At 38.4% G+C, this 20,902-nt stretch overlaps 1 protein-coding gene across 3 annotated transcripts in view; it reads left to right on the top strand.

The window, feature by feature from the left end:
• RNGTT (RNA guanylyltransferase and 5'-phosphatase) overlaps positions 1–20,902 on the top strand; it is a 183,509-nt gene that overhangs the window by 55,483 nt on the left and 107,124 nt on the right. For all 3 annotated transcript variants that reach the window (XM_068677987.1, XM_068677986.1, XM_068677985.1), the window contains exons 10-11: positions 6,810–6,881; positions 20,482–20,646. In XM_068677987.1, the coding sequence (XP_068534088.1) occupies positions 6,810–6,881; positions 20,482–20,646 (237 nt within the window). The remainder of the gene's footprint in view (positions 1–6,809; positions 6,882–20,481; positions 20,647–20,902) is intronic.

Genomic DNA, 20,902 nt, shown 5'->3' on the forward strand with positions numbered 1-20,902 from the left:
GGGAGCGGAGGGGCAGGCGCTGAGCTCTGCTCTCTGGGGACAGTGACAGGACCCAAGGGAATGGCATGGAGCTGGGACAGGGGAGGGTCAGGCTGGGGGTTAGGGAAAGGTTCTGCACCCAGAGGGTGGTCTGGCACTGGGACAGGCTCCCCAGGGCAGTGGGCACAGCACCAAGCCTGATGGAGTTCAAGAAGTGTTGGAGAACGCTCTCAGACACATGGCCTGGTTTTTGGGTGGTCCTGTGCAGAGCCAGGAGTTGGACTCAGTGGCCCTTGTGGGTCACAACACTTTCCAGTTCAGGATATTCTGTGATCCTTCAATTCTGTGTGAGGAGTGTTGTTGCAAGGTATAAATGTAATGTCGGAGAAGCAGAGAAGCAGATAATGGAATACTTCCCACTGCCTTTGCTTTACTGAAAAATTGAGAGCGTACTGTGGTAAATGTCATGTTCTCAGCTCTTTCTTCTTTTCCCTCATCCTTTAGCTGTGATGTTGAAGGAGTATCCAAAGGTTGAAGAAAGCATTGGCTCTATAAGCATACAGGGAAGCATGAGAAAAAAATGGAGCTTGCTCTTCTGAAGCTGTTGTTTTTTTCAGCCTGCACGGCTAAATAACACATGCAATGCTTTATTAAAGTAATTTGCTATACCAGGACTTTGGGGCAGAGGGAAGGGGGAAGTGTAGTCCATAGCTATAGTTCATTAAATCATATTTCACAAGCAGCTAAACTTGTTGAAATGACAGATGTTTTGAGATGAGGTGAACGCCCCGTTAGCTTTAAACCTTTATCTTTAAAAGGAAAATTCTGCTTTTTGACATTAATTAGAATCTTCAGGTGTTACTTGCTAGCAGTCCATGAAATAACTTTGATGGATGCCTATAGAGAAAAAGGAGATCAAAAGAAGGTGCATACAAAAGTTGAGATAGAAAGAGGATTTGAGATTTTTATTTATACTGGATAAAGTTCTGTATGTGCAGAATCATCCTGCTAATAATGATCAGCTGATACACGGAATAAAGTGTACTTTTTTGTAGGACCTGAGTCTGGGAAGGACCTTAATAGTCTCAGGAAGAAAATCTACTGAATTGCCCTTTAAGAAGGAAAATTACAATGCCAGACTGCCACTGGAGGAGGTACAGGAAGAATTGATAAGTTAGGGAGAGATTTCAGATGGTTTTGAGAATTTAAAGCTTACTGCACAAATATATTTCACATTATTCTGGTCATAAACCAGTGAAGAATAAGCTGTAAAGTATGTTCTGTCCATATGATGCCTTTGTTTTCCTTATAGGCACCTTGAATTGTGCAGTGCTTTCCTGCTGAGGAAAGTGACTCAGAGTTTTATTAGAAATGAAGACTTCATGGAGTAAGAGCTGCACCTTATTACTGAGATATGGTGAAGTTTTCAGGCTGAGGTTGGGCAAGTCATCTATCTCAGAGTTAAATTATAGGTTGCCTTTGACTTCATTGTCTCTCACCACAGAATTGTAAAGGAGCAAATAGTTTGCTGTCATTGCTTTGTAGCAATTGGTTTATTAGCAAGTCTTTGGAAAGGATTATTTAAATAGTTCTTCAGGGGCATGGCTTCTCTCTTCTGTGTCTTAAAACAGGTGATTCACTAAGGTGGGCTAATATGCATATGGTGGATGGCAGGGGAGCACATATATTGATGTCTATGTAAACGTGGCAGTGACTGTGAGGCATATGAGAGGGGCTCTGATCTGGCATTTTGTGACTCCCATGTTTATAGTTTGTCTCGTAAGAATAAAAGAAGTTGAAAGAATTTACAGCCAGTCATTAGTTGCATCACACATTCACAGTTACCTAGGGTATAAGCTGTAACTTCTCCTAATTTGTTGCTTTGTAAAAGTTTGGTTGTTAAAGTGTATTTGAATATTTCACTCTTGGCATAAAATTAGCGTGATTCTTTTTTTTTTTTTTTTTATAAAGTAAAAAGAAAAATGAAATGAAGTCTTGATTGAGTAATGAACCTTGAGATAAAACTAAAATTTTTGAATGGATAAACAGTTCCATAGTGCAGACTTTTAAGTTACTTTGTGTGGTCAGTTAAATAATAATAAAAATAAAAAGTTTGGAATATATTTCTTTTCAATTTCAATTCCTTTCAACAGGTCTGATGCTAGAACTTGTTTACTGTTTGAAGTATCAGAAGCTTAACTTTGAAATTCAATATTTCTTTAATGTTCATGCCAAAAGATAATTTTCATAACTGTTCCTTTACTCTGAATATATGCATGATTTCATAATCTATGTGAAGAAAAATTTGGCTTTTTCTCATTAACATATTTTGCTAATTAATACTGTTGGAATTAATTCTTTAATTACAGGTTGACATAGTTCATACTTACTCTCCTTGAAGTAGCTTTTTTGCTTTCAGAGAACGATAATATAGAATGAAGTGCCCAAATGGCATTGCACTGCATTAATCCTGAAAGTGTAAGAAAGAAGAAAAGAAAACAGTCGAATTCTAACTCATCAGTGCCATGCAGTGAAACAGTTGCACGTGTTCAGAATACAAAAGATTAAGTAGTCTCTCCAACTTTATTCAGAACGACAATGCATAAAACTTTGGTAATTTCCATGAATTCAGTGAACTCTTAACTTGCTTTAAGGCTTCTGATGTAAGCCTTTCATGCGGCTGTCTTTGAGAATCTCAAATGCATTTAGGGTTCACTTCAAGCTGAAATTACTTGCAAACAGTTCTTACTGTGATCAATTACATCTCGGGTGACGAGAGATTTTCTGCAATACTTCGTGCTCATCTCCAGTCCTTCAGTTGTGTTTATTCCTCTGGCTTGGAAGAAAATTTTCTGCAAAGCTCATTAAAACTAATTTGAACACTACCTACAGGTGACTAGCATAATATGAGGTATTCCTCTAGAAAGCCAAGTGTTTTGTCTTTCTACCGCAGTCTGAAGGAATGAATGAAGTGCATCAAGGGTTTTGGCTGCCATGCAAGAAAGCTAGTTACTTGCAAAAAGTTTTTTGATATTGTACACAGCTTTGGAACAATTTAGTAGATAATGCAGAGATGTCCTTAGGCTTGAAATATTTTCTTCCTTTGAATTGCTATTTAATATTTGTGTGAACAAGGGCTCATTTTAAATATACAGTGTATAAAAACTGTTTTATACACTGTATATTTAAGTGTGTAAAAAGTATTTTTTCAACTAATGAGATAAGATGTGATCTCTGAGCTGTCAGGACATTCCCATCATTTCACAAATAAAACTAACTGTCAGTCATTTGTGTTTGGGAGCAAAACATTGGGTGTTCAAAACTGCTCACAAGTGTGGCAGAACATGCAGTGAAATTCAGCTGGGTGAGGGTTTTCTTAGAAACAGTACTAAAAGAAAACACACACTGTTTGTTTTTTTTTTCCAAGCATTTAAGGCTGTCATGTTATATTACTTAAATTTGAAAACAGCAACAGTGATACAGGCATACCTGTTGTCATATGTTATAAATGTATATCAATCTCAGATGCCTCTTTTGGCATCCTTGAACCCTCCTTGTCTTCAAGTCAAATAAATGGAAGGTCTCAGACACTCTGCCCTTTATGTCCTTTTGGTGGAGTGCCTGACATGTGACGTCCTAGATGGATGTGGCTCTCCTGGAGCTTTAATTTAAAACCTATTGGGTGCATGAGCGCGGGGAGCAATGCACACTGATGATGTCCTGCAGAACTGCAGTCAGTGTAGGGTGAGAACCTTTCACGTTTCTGTGTCAATACAGACCTCATGTATTTGTAAGCTCTGTCAGGAATGGCACAGCTTACAATTTGGAGTTTGCAAACCCTGGCACCTTGTGCAGTACAGTTTTTCTTAAAGCTCTTTGTATTCCCAAAAGACAGCAGTGACTAGAATTGCATTGAAGGTAGATGGATAAATGGAAAGACAAGGGAAAAAGGAGCAATAAACAGATGTGTCATTGGGTCTGACTTCATACTCTGTTTCAACCAAATGCACGTTCTGTAAGTTACTGGTAAGATGAGATCCTTTGCTTTGTGATCAAATTTTGGATTATTTTAAGTCCAAGTTGCTTGCTAGATAAGTTATTCATGGAAAGACGGGGGGTTCCCTGAGCTGTCAGTCCAGCATCATTCTTTTTGGTTCGTGTCCAGCTCCATGCTTTTAGCACAGTTGCTGTTTCTGATAGCTGTAAAACTCTGCACTGCAGCACCAGGAAAGAAGACTAACACCAGCACAGTTTTCCAGATTACATTAAAGAAGCTGGTTATTGGACCTCCTTCTGCAAATCCGCAGGTTAAGCTAGTATCTGAAGTGGCAGCCAATGGACAAGTGGTAAAAATCAGATTTCCTAGCAGTGGTGACATGGAAACAACCCACAGTGCCTGTAAACCTACACAGGATATATAAAAGGCAGTGCACGGGTGCAGGTGTGTCTTTTGTGTTTTGTTATATTGCCATCTGAATGTTTTTCATTTGAAGATTTTAGTTATCTAGAAATCAGCTTAGATGTAGCCTCATAGTATCAGGTTATTAATCAGATCAGAATGAGTGAATTTGAATTGGATGAGTTCTTCAAATAGTTCATATTTCCATGAACTTGCTTCTGAGATCTAATCCCTGAGGTGTTGTTCAATTCTTGCAATTTCAAGAAAGGCTCTGAAATCAGCGTCTTAAATAACGATGTGTTAGAGTACTTTTAATCTGAATCATTCCTATGAGCACACTGCAGCTCTTGCCTTATGACAGTTATATTGGCGTAACTAATGGAGCAGCCAACGCCGGTGTCATGATGGAGATGAGCAAGACGGGAATTTGTCATCTCTGCTGCTGAAGCACATTGCGTTACCCTGCGTTTGATGGTGGGGATTTCAGTCAGGATCTGAACAGAGAACAAGAGGCAGGGAGGAGGAAGAAAAGAAATGGAAATGTGGCAAAAAGAGGCTGGCCTAACCCGTAATAGGGTGAAAAGGTTTATACACATGTGAAGTAGAGAAAAAAAAAATATTATTAAATATATTTGTGAGTTAAAACTAAATGTTCCAGAGGAAACTTAAAGATCACGCATGGTCCTCTTGGCTGTATTTTATAATTAATTTTAAAAAGGATATCCAGAGATTCAGATTTTGAAAAATTAGACTTCAAATCTTTTCATACCAGGCCCTGGCATGTTTTCAGGGTTTTGTATACAAATGCTAGCTTTGCAGCATTCAGATTAGTCATTCAGAGTATCTTTTGGGCTTGGCCATGAAAAAACAATCTCCATTTCTGTATTCAGTTTATAAAAGATGAGATTTCAAAAAAAAAAAAAAAAAAAAAAAAGACAACTTCTGCTTCCCTATTGTTATTTGAGAACAATAGGTTTGAGTTTTCTAGTTAAGCTTTAAATGCCTCAAGCTTTGTATTTACTTTAAAACAAATTTACATTTTCAAACTGCTTGCTTATTTTTTTTAAAGCCAAATGTGATTAAATTCTAGGTACAATTCAAGAAGTTTGGTATGTGCACAGACTTAAAATTAATCTTACAATGAAAATCTTGTTCACTTTGTAGAAGTTAGGGACTCTAAGAGAAGTTCCAAGGTTGTAAAACAAAAATGCTCTTGAACTAGCAGGGAACATTTAAATGAATTTGAGTTGATGTAAAGTTCTCTTTGGGATTAATTATTGAGTGCATAGCTTTGTTTTTGTCATGTTATAGTGAAATATTCTTATCTTTTTTTTTATCTTCTATTGTTTCATGTCATGTATGTGAATTTGGAATTCTCTTTTTTTTTTATTGGCAGCAAAAAGTCCTTAGATACAAGTATCTTAACCAATAATTGGGTGGTGGACAACAGGATGGAGGAAGACATGTAATATTTAGAGAAGTGAATAGTTTATTTTTTTTATATTATATATATATATATAATATATATATTTTATATTTATATTAACACAATATATATACTATTTTATATATATATATAATATAATATAATATTTTACTATTTAGAGAAGTGAGTATTTCAAAGTTGTGCCTGAGAAAGATTTACCAATTGGTTGACTGCTACCATTTTCAGTCATGACTAATTTACATGAAACTAAATAATTTGTATTAGTTTAATCAACTAATAATCTGTGTCTAATTCATATCCCAAGTCTGAGTACAGATGTGTCAGCATTTAAGGTACATATATTTATTGTATGATGATCATTAGTAGGTTTTCTCCTTGCCAAGGTATTTTCAAGGTGGACTACCAGCATTTATTGAATTGTAACAAGCTTCATGTGATACAGATGCTATCTGTGATACTTCCATTTGAAGGAACCCTGCTGCTGAGTCACAATGCAACATTCAAAGAAATTTCAGTTGTCACTGCTGCTTAGAACACAGCTAATGTGAAAAGATCCCAGCTGAACATAGAAAATGGATGTTAATGCTTGTTCTTAGCTTGTTTACCGGTTCTTCTTGTAGGTGAGATTTCCAAAAGTGGTTAGTTGATTTAGGATTGCAGTTCTTACTGAGGTTTTTAAAACACATTATTCTCTCAAGGAAAGTAGTGATTTTGAAAGCTGTGGAGAAACTAATGGGTAAGTGTTGCAGATCAAAACATGGAACCTTAGGACAGCTCCTTGGCTTCTTGCTGAATGCTTCATGCAGCATTTAGGGCAATAATACTTCTGTAATACTGACATACTGTATAATATATTTGATAATAAAAATGTGGCCATTATTTGATTACATCATGCTCACAGGTATACGCACTAAAGGTAAAAAATGTGCTAACTATTTTTTTGCATTCATGAGATAAACCTAAATGTCTTTTTGTTTGTTTTAGGAAATGATCATTGACAAGGTTAACGGGCAGGTTGTTCCTCGGTACTTGATATATGACATTATTAAGTTTAATGTAAGTACTTTTGGTTTTATTGGTTTTATCATTAGTTATTGATTCTCATTTCTGTTTTAATCTCATCTGTGTTATTAAGAGCTTGAGAATAAGCCTTAGCACCAAAAGTGTCTGGGTATTTTGCAGGTCAATAAAATGCAGCGCATCAGAATTAAGATCGAAAGCAACCTTCTAATAGGCATTGATTCATTTCCATGTGGTGGTGCTTTGAAACAGTCTGCTAAACACTGTGTGAAAATTTCCCATTTCTAGAACGTGTCTGAAATATAGAGAGTGAAAATTGAGAGTGGATGGAGCAGCTAGCCTGTCAGTGGCATACATGTTACCTGAGCATCACAGTGCTCCTTGCTAGGCTACTCCATCACCTGCTTCTCAAATTTCTCTTTGAAACCGGGCATCTGGTTCTCTAATAGTTGTGCTCAACAGCAGACTCTCCAGTTTACGCTGGCTATAGGGCAAATATGTGAGAAAGAAAAACGTTGTGGAAAAGGAGAAGCCTGTTTTGACAGCTAGAAATCAAATCTCTGGTCACAGCAGAGAACTGTTGAAAAATGGGGAGAACAAGAAACTTTTTTTTTACAGCAGCTTTCAAATAGGGTAAATGGCTGAAAGTCACCTAAGGGCTATTGTATGTTACCTTTGTAGATTTTTTTGTTCGTTTGTTTAATTTCTTGTATTTATCCCTCCAAAGTCATGATATATGTGAAATTTGAAGATGAAATTTGAAGCTTATTTGAAGAACTAAACTTGACAGTATGTTTCACTTGTTACCACTTATGAAATAAATTTTCTGGTGATTTCTCTAGTTATGTGTAAGGAAAAGAAAATGTGTTTCAGGAAGGATCGATTTAAACATATATCTTTAAAATAATGTGAAAACAAAATGTGTGTGCTGTTTTTTGCTGGGATAAAGTTATTTTCTTCCTAGTAGCTGATAAGGTGCTGTGTTTTGGCTTTGTTACCAAACCGGTGTCGACAGTTCATCAGTGTTTCAGGTGTTGCTGAGCACAGCTTGCACAATGCCTGACTCTTTTTTTGCTTCTTGTGCTGGATGGGGGGCATTCAGAGTTATGGCACTTGTTTTCCCAAAGGAACTGTTAGGTGTGCTGGAGCCTGCTTTCATGGAAATGGGGGGAATTGGGAATTACCTGGAAATCGGGGGAATTACAGACTGAGCCATGGTACTAGTCACAAAAAAAGATGGTGGTATGTTGGGAAGCATAGTCATTTTTCCTTGTTTTTTTTTTTTTCACTTGTTCCACCACCTGTGATTCCATGTTTATTTTCCTTCTTGTTCCTCATCTCTACTCTTAATGTCTAACTTGCCACTCACTGCTGTTACTTTCCCTGGGAAAAATAATGGAAAGGTAAGAAATGAACAGTCTGCCCTCAGTTTGGCATATGCTGTCCTACCAAAGTTGTAAATATTTTGGTGCAATGTTTTTTTTGGGGTGTGAGGGAAGGGAACTCTCATTTGTAGGAAATGTCCAAACTTAACATGAAGAATCCTACCTCACAAACAGCAGAAATGGTGAGGGTTTTCAGAGGATTGTTAAGGTTTGAGGAAAGTCTGCTTTTGGGCAGGGCTGTAAATGCTTTAAACTTATTGTTATATTTTTGTTTTGTTTTTATAACATTGGGGCTGTGGAATTGGTTAGCATATAATACAATTTTAATGTCAAGGACAAATTAAAACAATGTTATCAGGATGAGTACAAGCAGGGCTTCAGCTGCAAGAGTTCATTAGCAATGGTCCTACCACAAAGATTAAAAAGCATAGCGGATTTGAGGTTAATTTTAGATAGTTAATTACAAAACTGGGCACCCGAGGATGTTTGGCTTGGCAAGCAGTGGTCAACAGAATTTTATCACAAAGAGAGGTAAATGTATTGAAAACTTGTAATTGGCAGGAAAGAATTAGTTCCTTTTTTAGGGCATGTAAGTCAGATCATGTAATTTTCCTGGTAGAGCTTCAAATCAAGTAATTACACAAAACACCAGTTCTGTTTCAAAACAAAACACCCCCTTGCAAGTAACCAACCCCCACTCCAAAAGCACCCCCTCAGCAGCAGAGGGCTACACGAAGTGCTCCGGGATTCTGCGCTGCTGCTTTGGATCTTGCAAGTAGTTGTTTCTTCTGAAGGTGAGTAGTGGGGTTACTGTACTCACTGGCCATCATCTAAATGGCAAGATGTCCAGCATATCCCCATCTCATCCTCTGCTTGCTCTGCTGCTGGAGATGCTGCACTGCAGTGGGGGAAATGTGAATACAAGCTGCCGATGAACACTTTTGTCTGCTCAGGCAAACTTTAAGTCAGGTCTAGTGATCTAGAGGTACTTTCAGTTGTCTTTATTCCTAACTATTCAACCTATTTTGCACGCATGCCTTCCTACACTAGCTAAATGCACAAAGTTTTCTGGGTTTTGTCAGAAGATTTCTTCCAAAATACTAAATTCACAAATTCTACACTAAGTCCCAAAGACATTTTGTGCACTGTTAATACCACTGAGAATTTGCGTTAGGATGACCAGCACCAACACAGAAATACGGAACAGTGCTGAAGTAAGGTGGTAGATAGTTCTGCAGATTGCACGATACATTTATAGTAAGAATTACGTCAACTTGCGCCCCTCAGGATGGCTGTAAATAGTACAGCGAAGGCTGTTCACATATACAGAGAAAAATCATGGAATTAACATTTTAGATCACAGCAAAATAATGTCATAATTTAAACTTTCCAATTGTCATTTGCTGTAATATCACTTTGAACAATTCTCAGTGTTTTCACCCAGCACTATTGTCATGCTTCAAAACTGGGCTGTACTCTATTCTTGTATTTATTTTAGTTCTTTGCTACCTTACTTTTGGGGGCTAAATTTTCTTAAAATGGTTGTTTGGAAGTGTAGCAGTTAGACAAGGGAACCAGTCTGAGACAGGGAATTTTGAAAAGTTACCTCTTTGAGACAAATATCGAAATGAGATTTAGGAGCAGCAGTGGTCTGCTAGGCATGGATCAGTTGGGAATAAAGATAAGGGTTTTAATTTTGTGTACAATACTGTGATTTGGGAGAAGATCATGGAATCACTGAGTGAAGTGTCTCAGTACGTTGTAGGATCTTTCTTCAGACTTGGTCAGCATTTCATCTGAGCTTGACACAGAAACGGTGAGGAAACCACTGCAAGTAAGGATGATGTGATCAGCAGGAGAGAATGGTAACAGAAACAAACATAATGGTGAGTACAGGCTCTGGAACAATTTAAAGAGAATAACAAGGGAGAAGATTTAGAGATGAGAGAGTGGAAGAAGACCCATCTTAAAATTTTAATCATATTGGTATCTTTGAGGCTTATTGTTACTCAGCTTCTCAATTTTGCTGTGGTGTATCAGGAATCAACTACAGCAGCCTTCTAGAAAGAGGTGAAAGAAACCAAGAAAATAGACAGATTCAAATATGTTCTGAGTGTTTGACTCTAAGTATGTAGACAGGACAAGTCCTAGGAAGAAGGAAAAAAATGGGTTTCAGTGATTGGGAGAGACATATACTGGAGTTCTCAGGGAAAACACGGAAATAATCTCTTGGCTGTCATCTTCTAGGATAAATCTTCTATCGAATTGTGATTTTTATCACCTGTAACCGCTGAAAAAGTCAGTTTTCATGGTTTTTGATGGAACAGTTTGGTTTTGTTTCTTTTTAATCCTTGTTTCTGTGACATGCAGTTTCCAGAAGCTTGCGATAAGTCATCCCGTTGTGCTACAAGACGTGCCTATGTCAGGAAAAACAAATTCTTTGGGAGATTAAAAAAGACTGTTGTCATTTTGTTCAGACTGAATCATAATGTTAATTATTATTAATAGCAACTCAAAATATGACATTGCTGTATCACTGCTTTCATCCCACATGCTAAAAGCAAATCCTTAGAAAGGAGGCTACATGCAAATGAAATAAGTCAACCTTTCAGCCTCAACTCTTTGAGGAAACCCAGAGCAATCCCTACTGTTGTTTTTTTTTTCTCTGCTTTGTTTGGATCTTTCTTAAAACAAAACACAAACAAACCAACAACAAAAACCACCTCAGTGTATATAAAATTATCTCTCAAAAACACATTCTTAGAGGCTACACACATCTATAGTAATACATGAAACTGTGCCAGGGGCAGGGTGCTGGTACTGAAACTTTGAGTTTGGGTTGGAAGGGCCCTTAAAAACCATCCGATTCCACCCCCCTGCCATGGGCAGGGACACCTCCCACCAGCCCAGCTTGCCCAAAGCCCCATCCAGCCTGGCCTTGAGCACCCCCAGGGATGGGGCATCCACAGCTTCTCTGGGCAGCCTGTGCCAGGGCCTCACCACCCTCTGTGTAAAGAATTTCTTCCTAATGTCTAATTTAAACCTACCCTCTCTTAGTTTAAAGCCATTACGCCTTGTCCTATCACTCTACTCCCTGCCAGAGTCCCTTCTCAGCTTTCCTGTAGGCCCGCTTCATGTACTGGAAGGCCGCAGTGAGGTCTTCCTGGGGCCTTCTCTTCTCCAGGCTGAACAACCCCCACTCCCTCAGCCTGTCTTCCCAGGAGAGGTGCTCCAGCCCTCTGGCCATCCTTGTAGCCCTCCTCTGGACTCGTTCAAATAAGTCCATGTCCTTTGTGTGCTTGGGGCCCCAGAGCTGAACGCAGTAATCCACAGTACCTGAGGTACTGTGCTGTCCAGCTTCCCGTATTTTGGCTACATGTAGATAAGCTCATAATAACTGTAGTTGTATAGTATTACCTCTTTCACCTGAATTGTAAAATGTTCAAATTTGGTGGGTAATTCTAGTTTAATAGAGGATGCCGACAACAGAAAAATTAACAGTCCCAGAAGTAAACACAAACAAATCCAAATCCCCGTTATCAGAAACAACCTACAAAAGAAAATGTCTTCCTTCTCTTCTCATCTCCGAGACAGCTCCTGCTGGAAAACCTTGCTTTGACAGGCTTTTTTTTACATCGTCCTCAGGAGCTGCGTATAGATGTATAAACACTAAAGCTAAGCAACTGTTTGTGTTTTTTCCATAGTTAACTAATAAAAAGTACGCTGGCATCATGTAGGATCTAATTAATGGATTCTTAGCAAAGATGCTGAAAAAGAATTGTACTTTTATTTTTCTTTCTAACCCTGGCCTTTAAATTTTTAAACTCTAGCCAAGTTTTCCTGAGAGCAGATTGCAATGGTAAGAATAGATCGAAGGCTTGAAAAAGAATAATTATTTTGATGTTTAAAAAGGAGATAGTTTTGATTAAAGTTTTGAAAACTCTGAGCATTAAATTAAGTCAAGATCAAGATTCCTGTGGCTGTCATGTGTAACAATGCTGTAGCTGTTGGATTAAATTTGTCACTGTACGCGCACATTCTGGCCATAAATCCTGCCCACAGCCAGTGGTGGGTTCGTTGAATTCATGCATGAAAAATTTTTGTTTCAAATCCCTGTAAAATATTACCACGTCTGACTTTTCCGCTATAAAGCTAATTTTAAAGCGCTGCAGAGCTCGCCACACATGCTGTCTCTGCTTTATTAGTCTGGTAACCTTATCTTAAAAATACACTATGAAAATTCTGAGGGCATAATTCAGAGATGCGAGCACTTCCTTGCATAATCTTTTCCATTTACAAATGCACCTGACTGCCAATGACTTCCCCACTGTTGCTTCTAATTCTGAGGTTATTTCTCAAATGGTATCACTTGAAAGCACAGGTTTAAATAACTCCTGTTGCTAATAGTGCCCTGGAAAATGCAGATGCTGTGCATGTGTTTAGTCTTGAATCCTTCCCACTATCTATTTATTTATTTATTTATTTAATTATTTTGCTGAGACATACCTCACATGTCTGTAAGTTGTCTTTGCTTTATGTTCTAAAAACCTGTATGTACGTCTTCCCATCACAGCAAAGGCAGAAGGAGATTTTCAGGTAAATGAACCACAGAGCATCTACTTCTTGTACCTCACGTTGCTTTCTGGTGAAACAGAGAAAGATGTGCAAGGTTGCCTGCATCTGCAGTACTCGGGCATCTCCAGAGCTTCTCTGCTATTTTCAGATCTCTTGCTTGAATTCATGGTGTTACACAGCTGCTATTACCACTGCTTTCTCCTCCTCTTCTGAATTTTGTAATGCGGTTTTACTGGATGTTGAGTAGAGAGCAGGGACAGCTTGCCCAGGGGAAGCAACATAGTGTAGTCCCCTTGAGTATTTTTAAGGGGTACGTGAATAGGGTGGTGTTAGGGAATAGGGAGGGTAACAAATAGTGGGTTAGGAGAGCTTGTAAGATGGAGAATCAATACAGGAGGGGAATGCTGGGGGGAGCTTTCAGGTCTGTGGAGATGGATGGATGGATAGATGTATACTGAGTAGCTGTATTTTTCAAAGTCTTCCCTGTTTCATCCCCATTCCCTGTTGATCATCACTTTTATTTGTTATTAAAAGGCTGACGTGTATGTCTGAGCAGCAAAATGTGCAGATATCTTCACTTATTTTGTGAATTTCCAATAGTTTTGTTTTCTGCCCTGTTGCTTCTTGGGCTTGGGAAAAGTCTGTATGCAACCAAAAGGTAACATTCTTGCACAGTTTTGCATCCCTCTTTAAAGGTCCCTCTTTGCCTGCAAAAATTAAATTATTGCTGGAGAGCGGTGACCAGGGTGATCTTCGATGTTTCCTTGTTCCTCATTATGTGCTTTTTATCTAATAAGCTGCTTGCTGTCAGGAAGCATTCCTTTGCATTGTGATGAGTTTGAAGGCTGACTCTCTTACTTTCTGGTTGGATTGTGTGAAAAATACATGTGATATTTTTCCCTTCCCCTGCATCTCTGAGTTGGATCCTCCTTTTCCTAACCCTGGGGGCATTACAAACCGCAGTGAAGGTAGTTTGTTTTTCACAATTGTCAAAACTGAGAATGCTTATTGGACTGTTATATAAAAGCAAAGGGTCTGTATTAAATTCTGTCATGTCTTGTTTTTTCCCAAAGGTAAGTGTTTCCATGCCTTCGTATGAAGCAAGCCTCATGAGAACCCTTTGAATAGCAGATTACCACTGGTATAATTGTCAGGAGAAGAGGCATGAAGTGTTGCTCCTGGGAGAGAGATACAGGCACAAGTAGTTTTCCAGAAGCAGCTGTGGAAGTTGCCTTAATATTAAATCCATTCTATTTTTCAGGTGTTTGGGTTATGTAGGTTTTGCTCTTATTTACTCTGATGTGATAGTTCTTCAGCAAAATATAATACTTGCTAAGACAATTACAACCTGAGACTGGGATGTTAAAGTTGTGCTGTAAATGAAAATAATTTTCTCAGTATTTTTACTAACCTGCTTTTTCTCTCTCTCATATTTTCAACCTTTAAAAAAAAAAATCCTCACTTTTTATTTGCAATAATTTTTATCTTCTTGTGTTGGGAACTGTAACGTGATTAAATAGAAAAATTGTCTCTCTCCTTGCAGTTTGTAACAGCCATTACCATAGGAACTGCCGAGTAGACTTGGACCCAACTTCTTTCTTAGGCAAATATTCAGATTGCTCCAGAACCTGGCAGTGATCACAACTGAAGTTTAAAGTGTTGAAAAACTTTACAGTGGGGCAGGTCTTCTAATTGCCTTATTATTTCCAGTATTGAAGATAGTGAAGTCTAACACAGGGCTTTTTTCCAATATATTTTTAAAAAGGAAGAAGTATAGGCAAAATAGGAGATGGTTGGAAGGATATTACATGGAACCAGTGGGAGCGTGTTCAAATTTTGTCTTGTTTCCCTAACTTAGTTTTAATCTTTCCTTTTATACACTTTGTTTTCTACAGTTTTCTACACATTCTGGACCTGTCTCCTGTGTTTCTATCTTTTTCCTGCTTTTAGGTGAAAAGAACTTAAAAAACAAACAAAAAACTATAATACAGGATAGGGTTTATGAAGGTGAAAGCAGTATCTTTCTAATATCCTCTGTTCCATTCGCAGTATGTTTGAATAACTTGAGTGGCTCTTATCTGCTGTAGGACTTGTGGTAGGAGAGAATGTGAAGGTCATATTTTCATCCTGTGTGGAATATTTCTCTTATTTAAACCAAGTATGAAGAAAAACCTTCTTTTGAAAGAAGTATGATAGCATTTCATCAGTATTTCTTATTCATAAGCTAACCATGCACATAACAAGCTAGGTATCTCTTATAAAAATGGTGTCCTTAAAGTTACACATCTTTTACAAGTCTTAAGAGTGTAAAATATGTAATAATCAGATATTTAATTTTTAATTCTGTTATGGTTTAGGCAAAGTATATGATTTCCTTTTTAAGAGAACCCTCGTGAACCAGTGCTGATTGTTGATTGATTATTTTTTATTTTTTTAGGAGACTTTATGCTTATTCTAATGGACAGTCGTAATTTAAAATACTACGAAGCGATTTCTATCCTAAAAATTCAGTGCTGCAATCTTTTCAAGTATGAAATACTCTGAACAATGTCTCCAAGTTGTGAGATTTTCCAGGTTTTTTTTAACTAACAGGAATGATAATTCTTCAACATCACAATTGTAAAAGCCGACAGTAAGTGTCCCTGTGATGAGTCACTGAATTGGCTGGTGGAAAGAGTATGAGGAGAGAGGAGCATAAGAAGAATAACTGGAATTAACTGGACCATGTAGTAGCTGTCACAATTAAGATGTCTCCAAACTGTGTGCACAACAGCACGAGGAAAATTCAGAACGAAAAAAGCAGAAGCAGTAGAGCCCCGTGTTAACTATTTTACTTTGCTGATAGTTCACTTAGTGCTGAATTTAGGCTATTTCAATTTACGTTGCCATGGGAAGACGGTGTGAAATCTTTGTCTGTAAATGGCCTATGATGATTATGGAGAACCTGTCTCACAGCTATGGATTTTTAGAATTCTGACTTTTAATTTTGTAATTAAAGATGGGAAGTTCATCTACTCCTCAAAATACATGAGGGAGGCAACCAGTCTAGACAAAACATCATTCCTGTAGATTTCAATCATTTACACCCCAGTAAAAATCCCCTGATTGAGTTTTGTTTTTGAAGGCTCAGAAGGATTTATAAGGATTAGAAAGATCCTAAATGAAGCCACTGTCCATGCAGTCAAACAGTGAATTGGATGGAGCTGTCTGTGTTCCCAAAGTAGCAGCTACTAAGCTTTTTTTTTTTCTTTCTTTTTTTTTCTACTTTTTTTTTTTTCTTTACTTTTACCAAGCTCTAGCATGCTTTGCTAGAGCTGTGCTTTCCAAAGAGGTGGGTCAGGTGTTTGCCCTCTGTATGCCAGTTTCCCCAAGTCTGCCTCTTTCTTGCAGCGTGATAATGGTGAGAATCATAATTCAGTCACTTGCAGTGATCATAAATATTTTTCCTTATATGTATTACCTTTACACCAGTGAAGTGTACTTCTCATCCTCTTGTACTTATAAGGTTTTATTTTTTTTTCTTGGTCTTGAATATGTATTTTCTTTCGAGCAATTCAAGGCGGAGAAAATTGGGGAAGGGAGCAATGTTTGTAGTACAATCTACTTCTGTTTTGATCTTATCTGTTTAGTCACAGTTTTGACAGTCCTGCTGTTCCATTCAAGTTACATTTGCTAATAATAATAATAAAAAAAAAAGCACGGAGCTATATTTGTATCTTCTGTTAGGCCTTGATGTTTATGCATGGAAAACAAACTCGCTTCCTTTGTTGATTCATACATATATGAATTTATTATCAGTGGTTTTCTTTTTTTTGAAAAAGGAAATACAAATAATTAAATACTTGTCTTAAGCAGTCCTTTAATAAGTCTGATTCCCAAACCATTTTTGTTCTGTGCTAAAATCAAAGCAATATTCCGTTGTATAAGCTGACAACATATAAATAGTAATTATGTTCTTGCAACACATTAGTTGAATTAATAAAACTGAACTAATGTCAGGCGCTGTACCTCATGGGTGCAAATGCACATTTTAGAAACCATTTTGAAACCGCTTAATTCCTTGCATTAACACGTTATTTTTGAACATCTGAGGGGAAAAAAAGTTAGGAAAAACAAATTTTAAATTGTGTTTTCAGTTTAGAATAATTGTCTTATCTTTTGTGTATTAGAGATGAAAAATTTTGGAGTCATAATCCTCCGAGGTTTTTCAGTTCTCTAATACTTTCTGTCCTGTTTTTAAAAGAAAACTTCATCAGAAGTGGGGAAAAAAAAATGTTAGCTGATTGAACATAGTAATAATCTTATTTGGAGAATGAAACAGCACCTCCGGATTGTTTTTATGTAGGAGCTATCTATATCAAAAAAATCGCAGCATCTATAAAACCCCAGTCAGAGGAACTACGTGCCAGGCCATTAATATTAAATGCGAAATATTTGACTGCAGGGTCTTCAGAAAACGGGAGAACTAATAATGGGCTTTAGCTGGAAATGCAGATGTCAGCTGCGGGTGCCTTGAATTGTCAATAATAATGCTAAACACAGGGTAGAATATCAGCCTGTGCTTATTCTTTATTCTTCTCTCAAAATCATTAAAGCTAAGACAGTTGTGACATATGTTCTGCTATGGCTCAATAAGTGAGGACGTGCGCAGAACGTATATGCGTGTCTGTGCTGAATAATTCATGGTGAAGGTATTGCTCTGGGGAAGCAAACAGAACGGGCTTTGCTGGCAGGTAGGCTTTGAACCATATCTCATAAAGGAAGAGAATAAATATTCTCGGTTTGTCCTGGACCAAGCTGCTTATCAACAGTGTACACATTATTTCTCTTTTTACTCCGGTTGCGTCGGGCAGAAGCTGGATAAATATCAAATTCTAATAGGAAGTGTTTTTATGGGATTTAGCACCTACAGACCCCATTTTATCTGTGCTACGTCTGTCTATCCGTGGAAGGACTTTCCATGGGAAGCTCACCAAATTTTCCAAGCTGTCACCACAAGGTCAGCCTTAGAGGCTGGACGAAGGCCGACTTGCAGCTGGTGGATGCCGGGAGCTGCTCAGATGCCCCCTTTCTCCTTCCCAGAGAGAGGGGCCCAAAGTGGGGCATGCAGCAGAAACCCTGTTACCTGATAGACCCCTCTCAGTGGTTCCTGCCATCTTCCTCTGTTTGCTGACTTGGGGTGTAAGTCACTCACCAGCCCTTATAGTCACGGAGCCACGAGATCCCAATTTCAACACAGACGTCTCTGTGGGCCCGGAGAGGGGCAGGAGCTACAATTCAGGCACCCCTGATGTACCAGGACAGAACCCAACACCTGACCAAATTCCATCTTCCAGCACCCATTTGAAGGAACCCTGTTGGGATTGTGATTTTTTTTTTTCTTTTTAGCTCCTTTTGGCAAATAAATTGCCTTCCCCCAGTCCCTTAAGAGAATGGATGTTTAAGGAGTTGTACACTCAAATTTTTTCATATGTTTAGATGTATTTCTTCTCTGGTCCACTAGATTCTTGTGTGACCTGTTGGGTATGGGTTCAAGTGAGAAATTAATCTGAAATATTTTAAGTTAAAATCTTGAAAAGTTCAATCTTGTGTAGCTTCCAGATCTCATTAGAAGCCTTATTTTATGTTTTGAGGATGCATGGGAGACTGTGCTTATAATCAAAACGATTTTTCTCGGTGTCACATTTACTGCAAGCTGTGACCTTGTAGTGCAACGCACGGAGTTTCAACAGGTGAAAAAAAAATAATTCGGGAAGAGGTGTTGAGTCAACAGCTGACTCCTCTCCCCAGGCTCTTCTCAACGATATTTTGCTCTGGAATGCATTTTAATCAGTGTGAGGGGGAAGTGTAACTTGCTAGCATAGACAGGAAACACATGCTACTTGTTAATTGGGTTTTACCCTGTGCTAGCAAATTTATTTTAGGATGGAAATGTCTGGAGCAGGGATTGCCGTCTCAGTACGTGTGCTGTTAGGTGGTGCTGCCCCTCATCCTTCCTAGAAGAGCAGAAACTTACACACAGAAATAAAACCTCCAAAGTCGGAATGCTTAAATTAATAAAAACATTTCTGAAGTGCTTAAAAACGTAATAGTATTTGGTGCCTGGGTTTTGACTATGAATGCATCGATGTCTTGTTTTTGGAGAACTTTAAGCACTAAATAATCTCATCCTGGTTTTGTCAAGGTCTGCAAATTATTTCTTGCAGCCTACCCTGCCCTCCTACTTGTGTGCTAAAAGCTAGGGTTTTACCACTTGAATATTTGGGCCAAATATGTTCTATATAACCAATTTTTTTGTGTGATTATGGCAATTTCTGTTAACAGAGAAGCTGCCCTCCTGTCCCAATGTTGGTTTTATCCAGCATATCCTTGCTTTGCATTCAACGTTACGGTAGTTTTCTCGCTGCTAATATCCTGTACTTTGAGGAGAACGAAATGCTCCTTGACTTCTGGGCTTACTTGGCCGATGAAGAAATCGCTCAGCAGCATCACCCAGCTTCTCCCAGCTCGTATAAGCTGATCTCAGCCTCACTCTGACCTTTCGGTGATGGAGGCGAGTGGTAATGTCACAGTAACGCACCCTTCTGCTCAACAGGCTCCCAAATAAAAATACCTGATCGGCAGAGCTGCAGGAAATAGTTAGTTGCAAGTAGATGTGAGAAGGGAGAGGATTGTGCAAAGGAGAAGAAAGCGATTCAGCTGGTTCCTGGGGCACACGAAGTCATCTCAACTTTTAATTTAACTATTAGGAGATGGAAATAAAAGTCAGTCGCTGTGCTAAATTTCTGAATGAATTGTCGTAAGGAAGGCCTCTAAAAAGGCCTCACCAGTGAGGGGAGGGTGAGGCTCATCCATCTAATATCTGGCGACCAGGAAAGGGAGGTTGTTTTTTGCATGTATGTGAAGTAGAATGGCAAAACGAGGGATGATCTCCTGTAAATAACCTTCCTGTGCTGGTTACTGCTCGTAGCAGTGTGGATGCAGGAGTTTGTGCCTCACTGCTGTGGACGTGGCTCACCTCACTGAAACTAATGTGCAAATTTCCGAGCCTCCTGATGCTCATTTACACTGAATGATGCCCACAGTGTGTTCTCATCACCATCTCATGTTCCAAACACAATCAGCTCCATTATCAGCCATTATTCATCTGACAAACGTCTGTTTTGGATGCTCATACTGACTGGTGCAGTGCACCAAATGTACCAACAGCAATGTGAAGTTCCTAGTTTAGATCATATCTGGAAAGGTCAGAGCATGCTACCGTGAATCAGAGAAGAGCTTTTGCCACCTTTTAGTTGACTGAGCCATCCCGTGTTTTGCAGGTTTCTGCAGCCACTGTATATTGACACGACTTCCAGCTGCAGCTCTAATTTTCTCTATTCTGTGATATAATTAATGCTTCTTGCAAAACATCAATAAAGTACATTTGAAGCAGTGGTTTTGCTTAACTCCGTAAATTGCATTGTTGTAGGTTTTTACCCTTCCGTGACCTTTGATTTCATTAACTTCTTTCAACCTGAGACAAGGGCTTGAAAAACAAGTGCTTGACCAAAATGTGTATGTTCAATTAAGGAAAAAAAAAATGTATCTGGGTGGTTCTAAATGCTATATCAGGCAAACTTACTGTTCAAATAATTTGGTGTCTGTTTTTAATGCTGATTTTTGTAACTTGGCAGGGACAGCCGGTTGGAGACTGTGATTTTAATGTTCGGCTTGCCTGTATAGAAAAAGAGATTATCTTTCCCCGACATGAAAAAATGAAGACTGGTCTTATTGACAAAGCACAGGAACCATTCAGTGTTCGGAACAAGCCATTTTTCGACATCTACGCTTCAAGAAAGGTAAACTTGATTTTAGTTGTTTCTTTTGGGGTGGAGAAGGCAGCAATGCAGTGTTGGGTATAGGTTTTCCCTTACAATTTTTTTTAAGCTTTCTGCAAATTCCTCTTCTAACCAATTACTCAGCAAGTTTTTTGGGAGCTGACAACAGTTTGGGATACTCTAAAAAGTGGTTTTAAACTGACTATTCCTTCTGAATTCCTTTTTTCTTGCGTTTAAACCTTCGGCAAAACCTAATTCTTGAGTTTCATAATATTGA

Source organism: Anas acuta, chromosome 3, assembly GCF_963932015.1.
Source record: "Anas acuta chromosome 3, bAnaAcu1.1, whole genome shotgun sequence".
Classification (NCBI taxonomy): domain Eukaryota; kingdom Metazoa; phylum Chordata; class Aves; order Anseriformes; family Anatidae; genus Anas; species Anas acuta.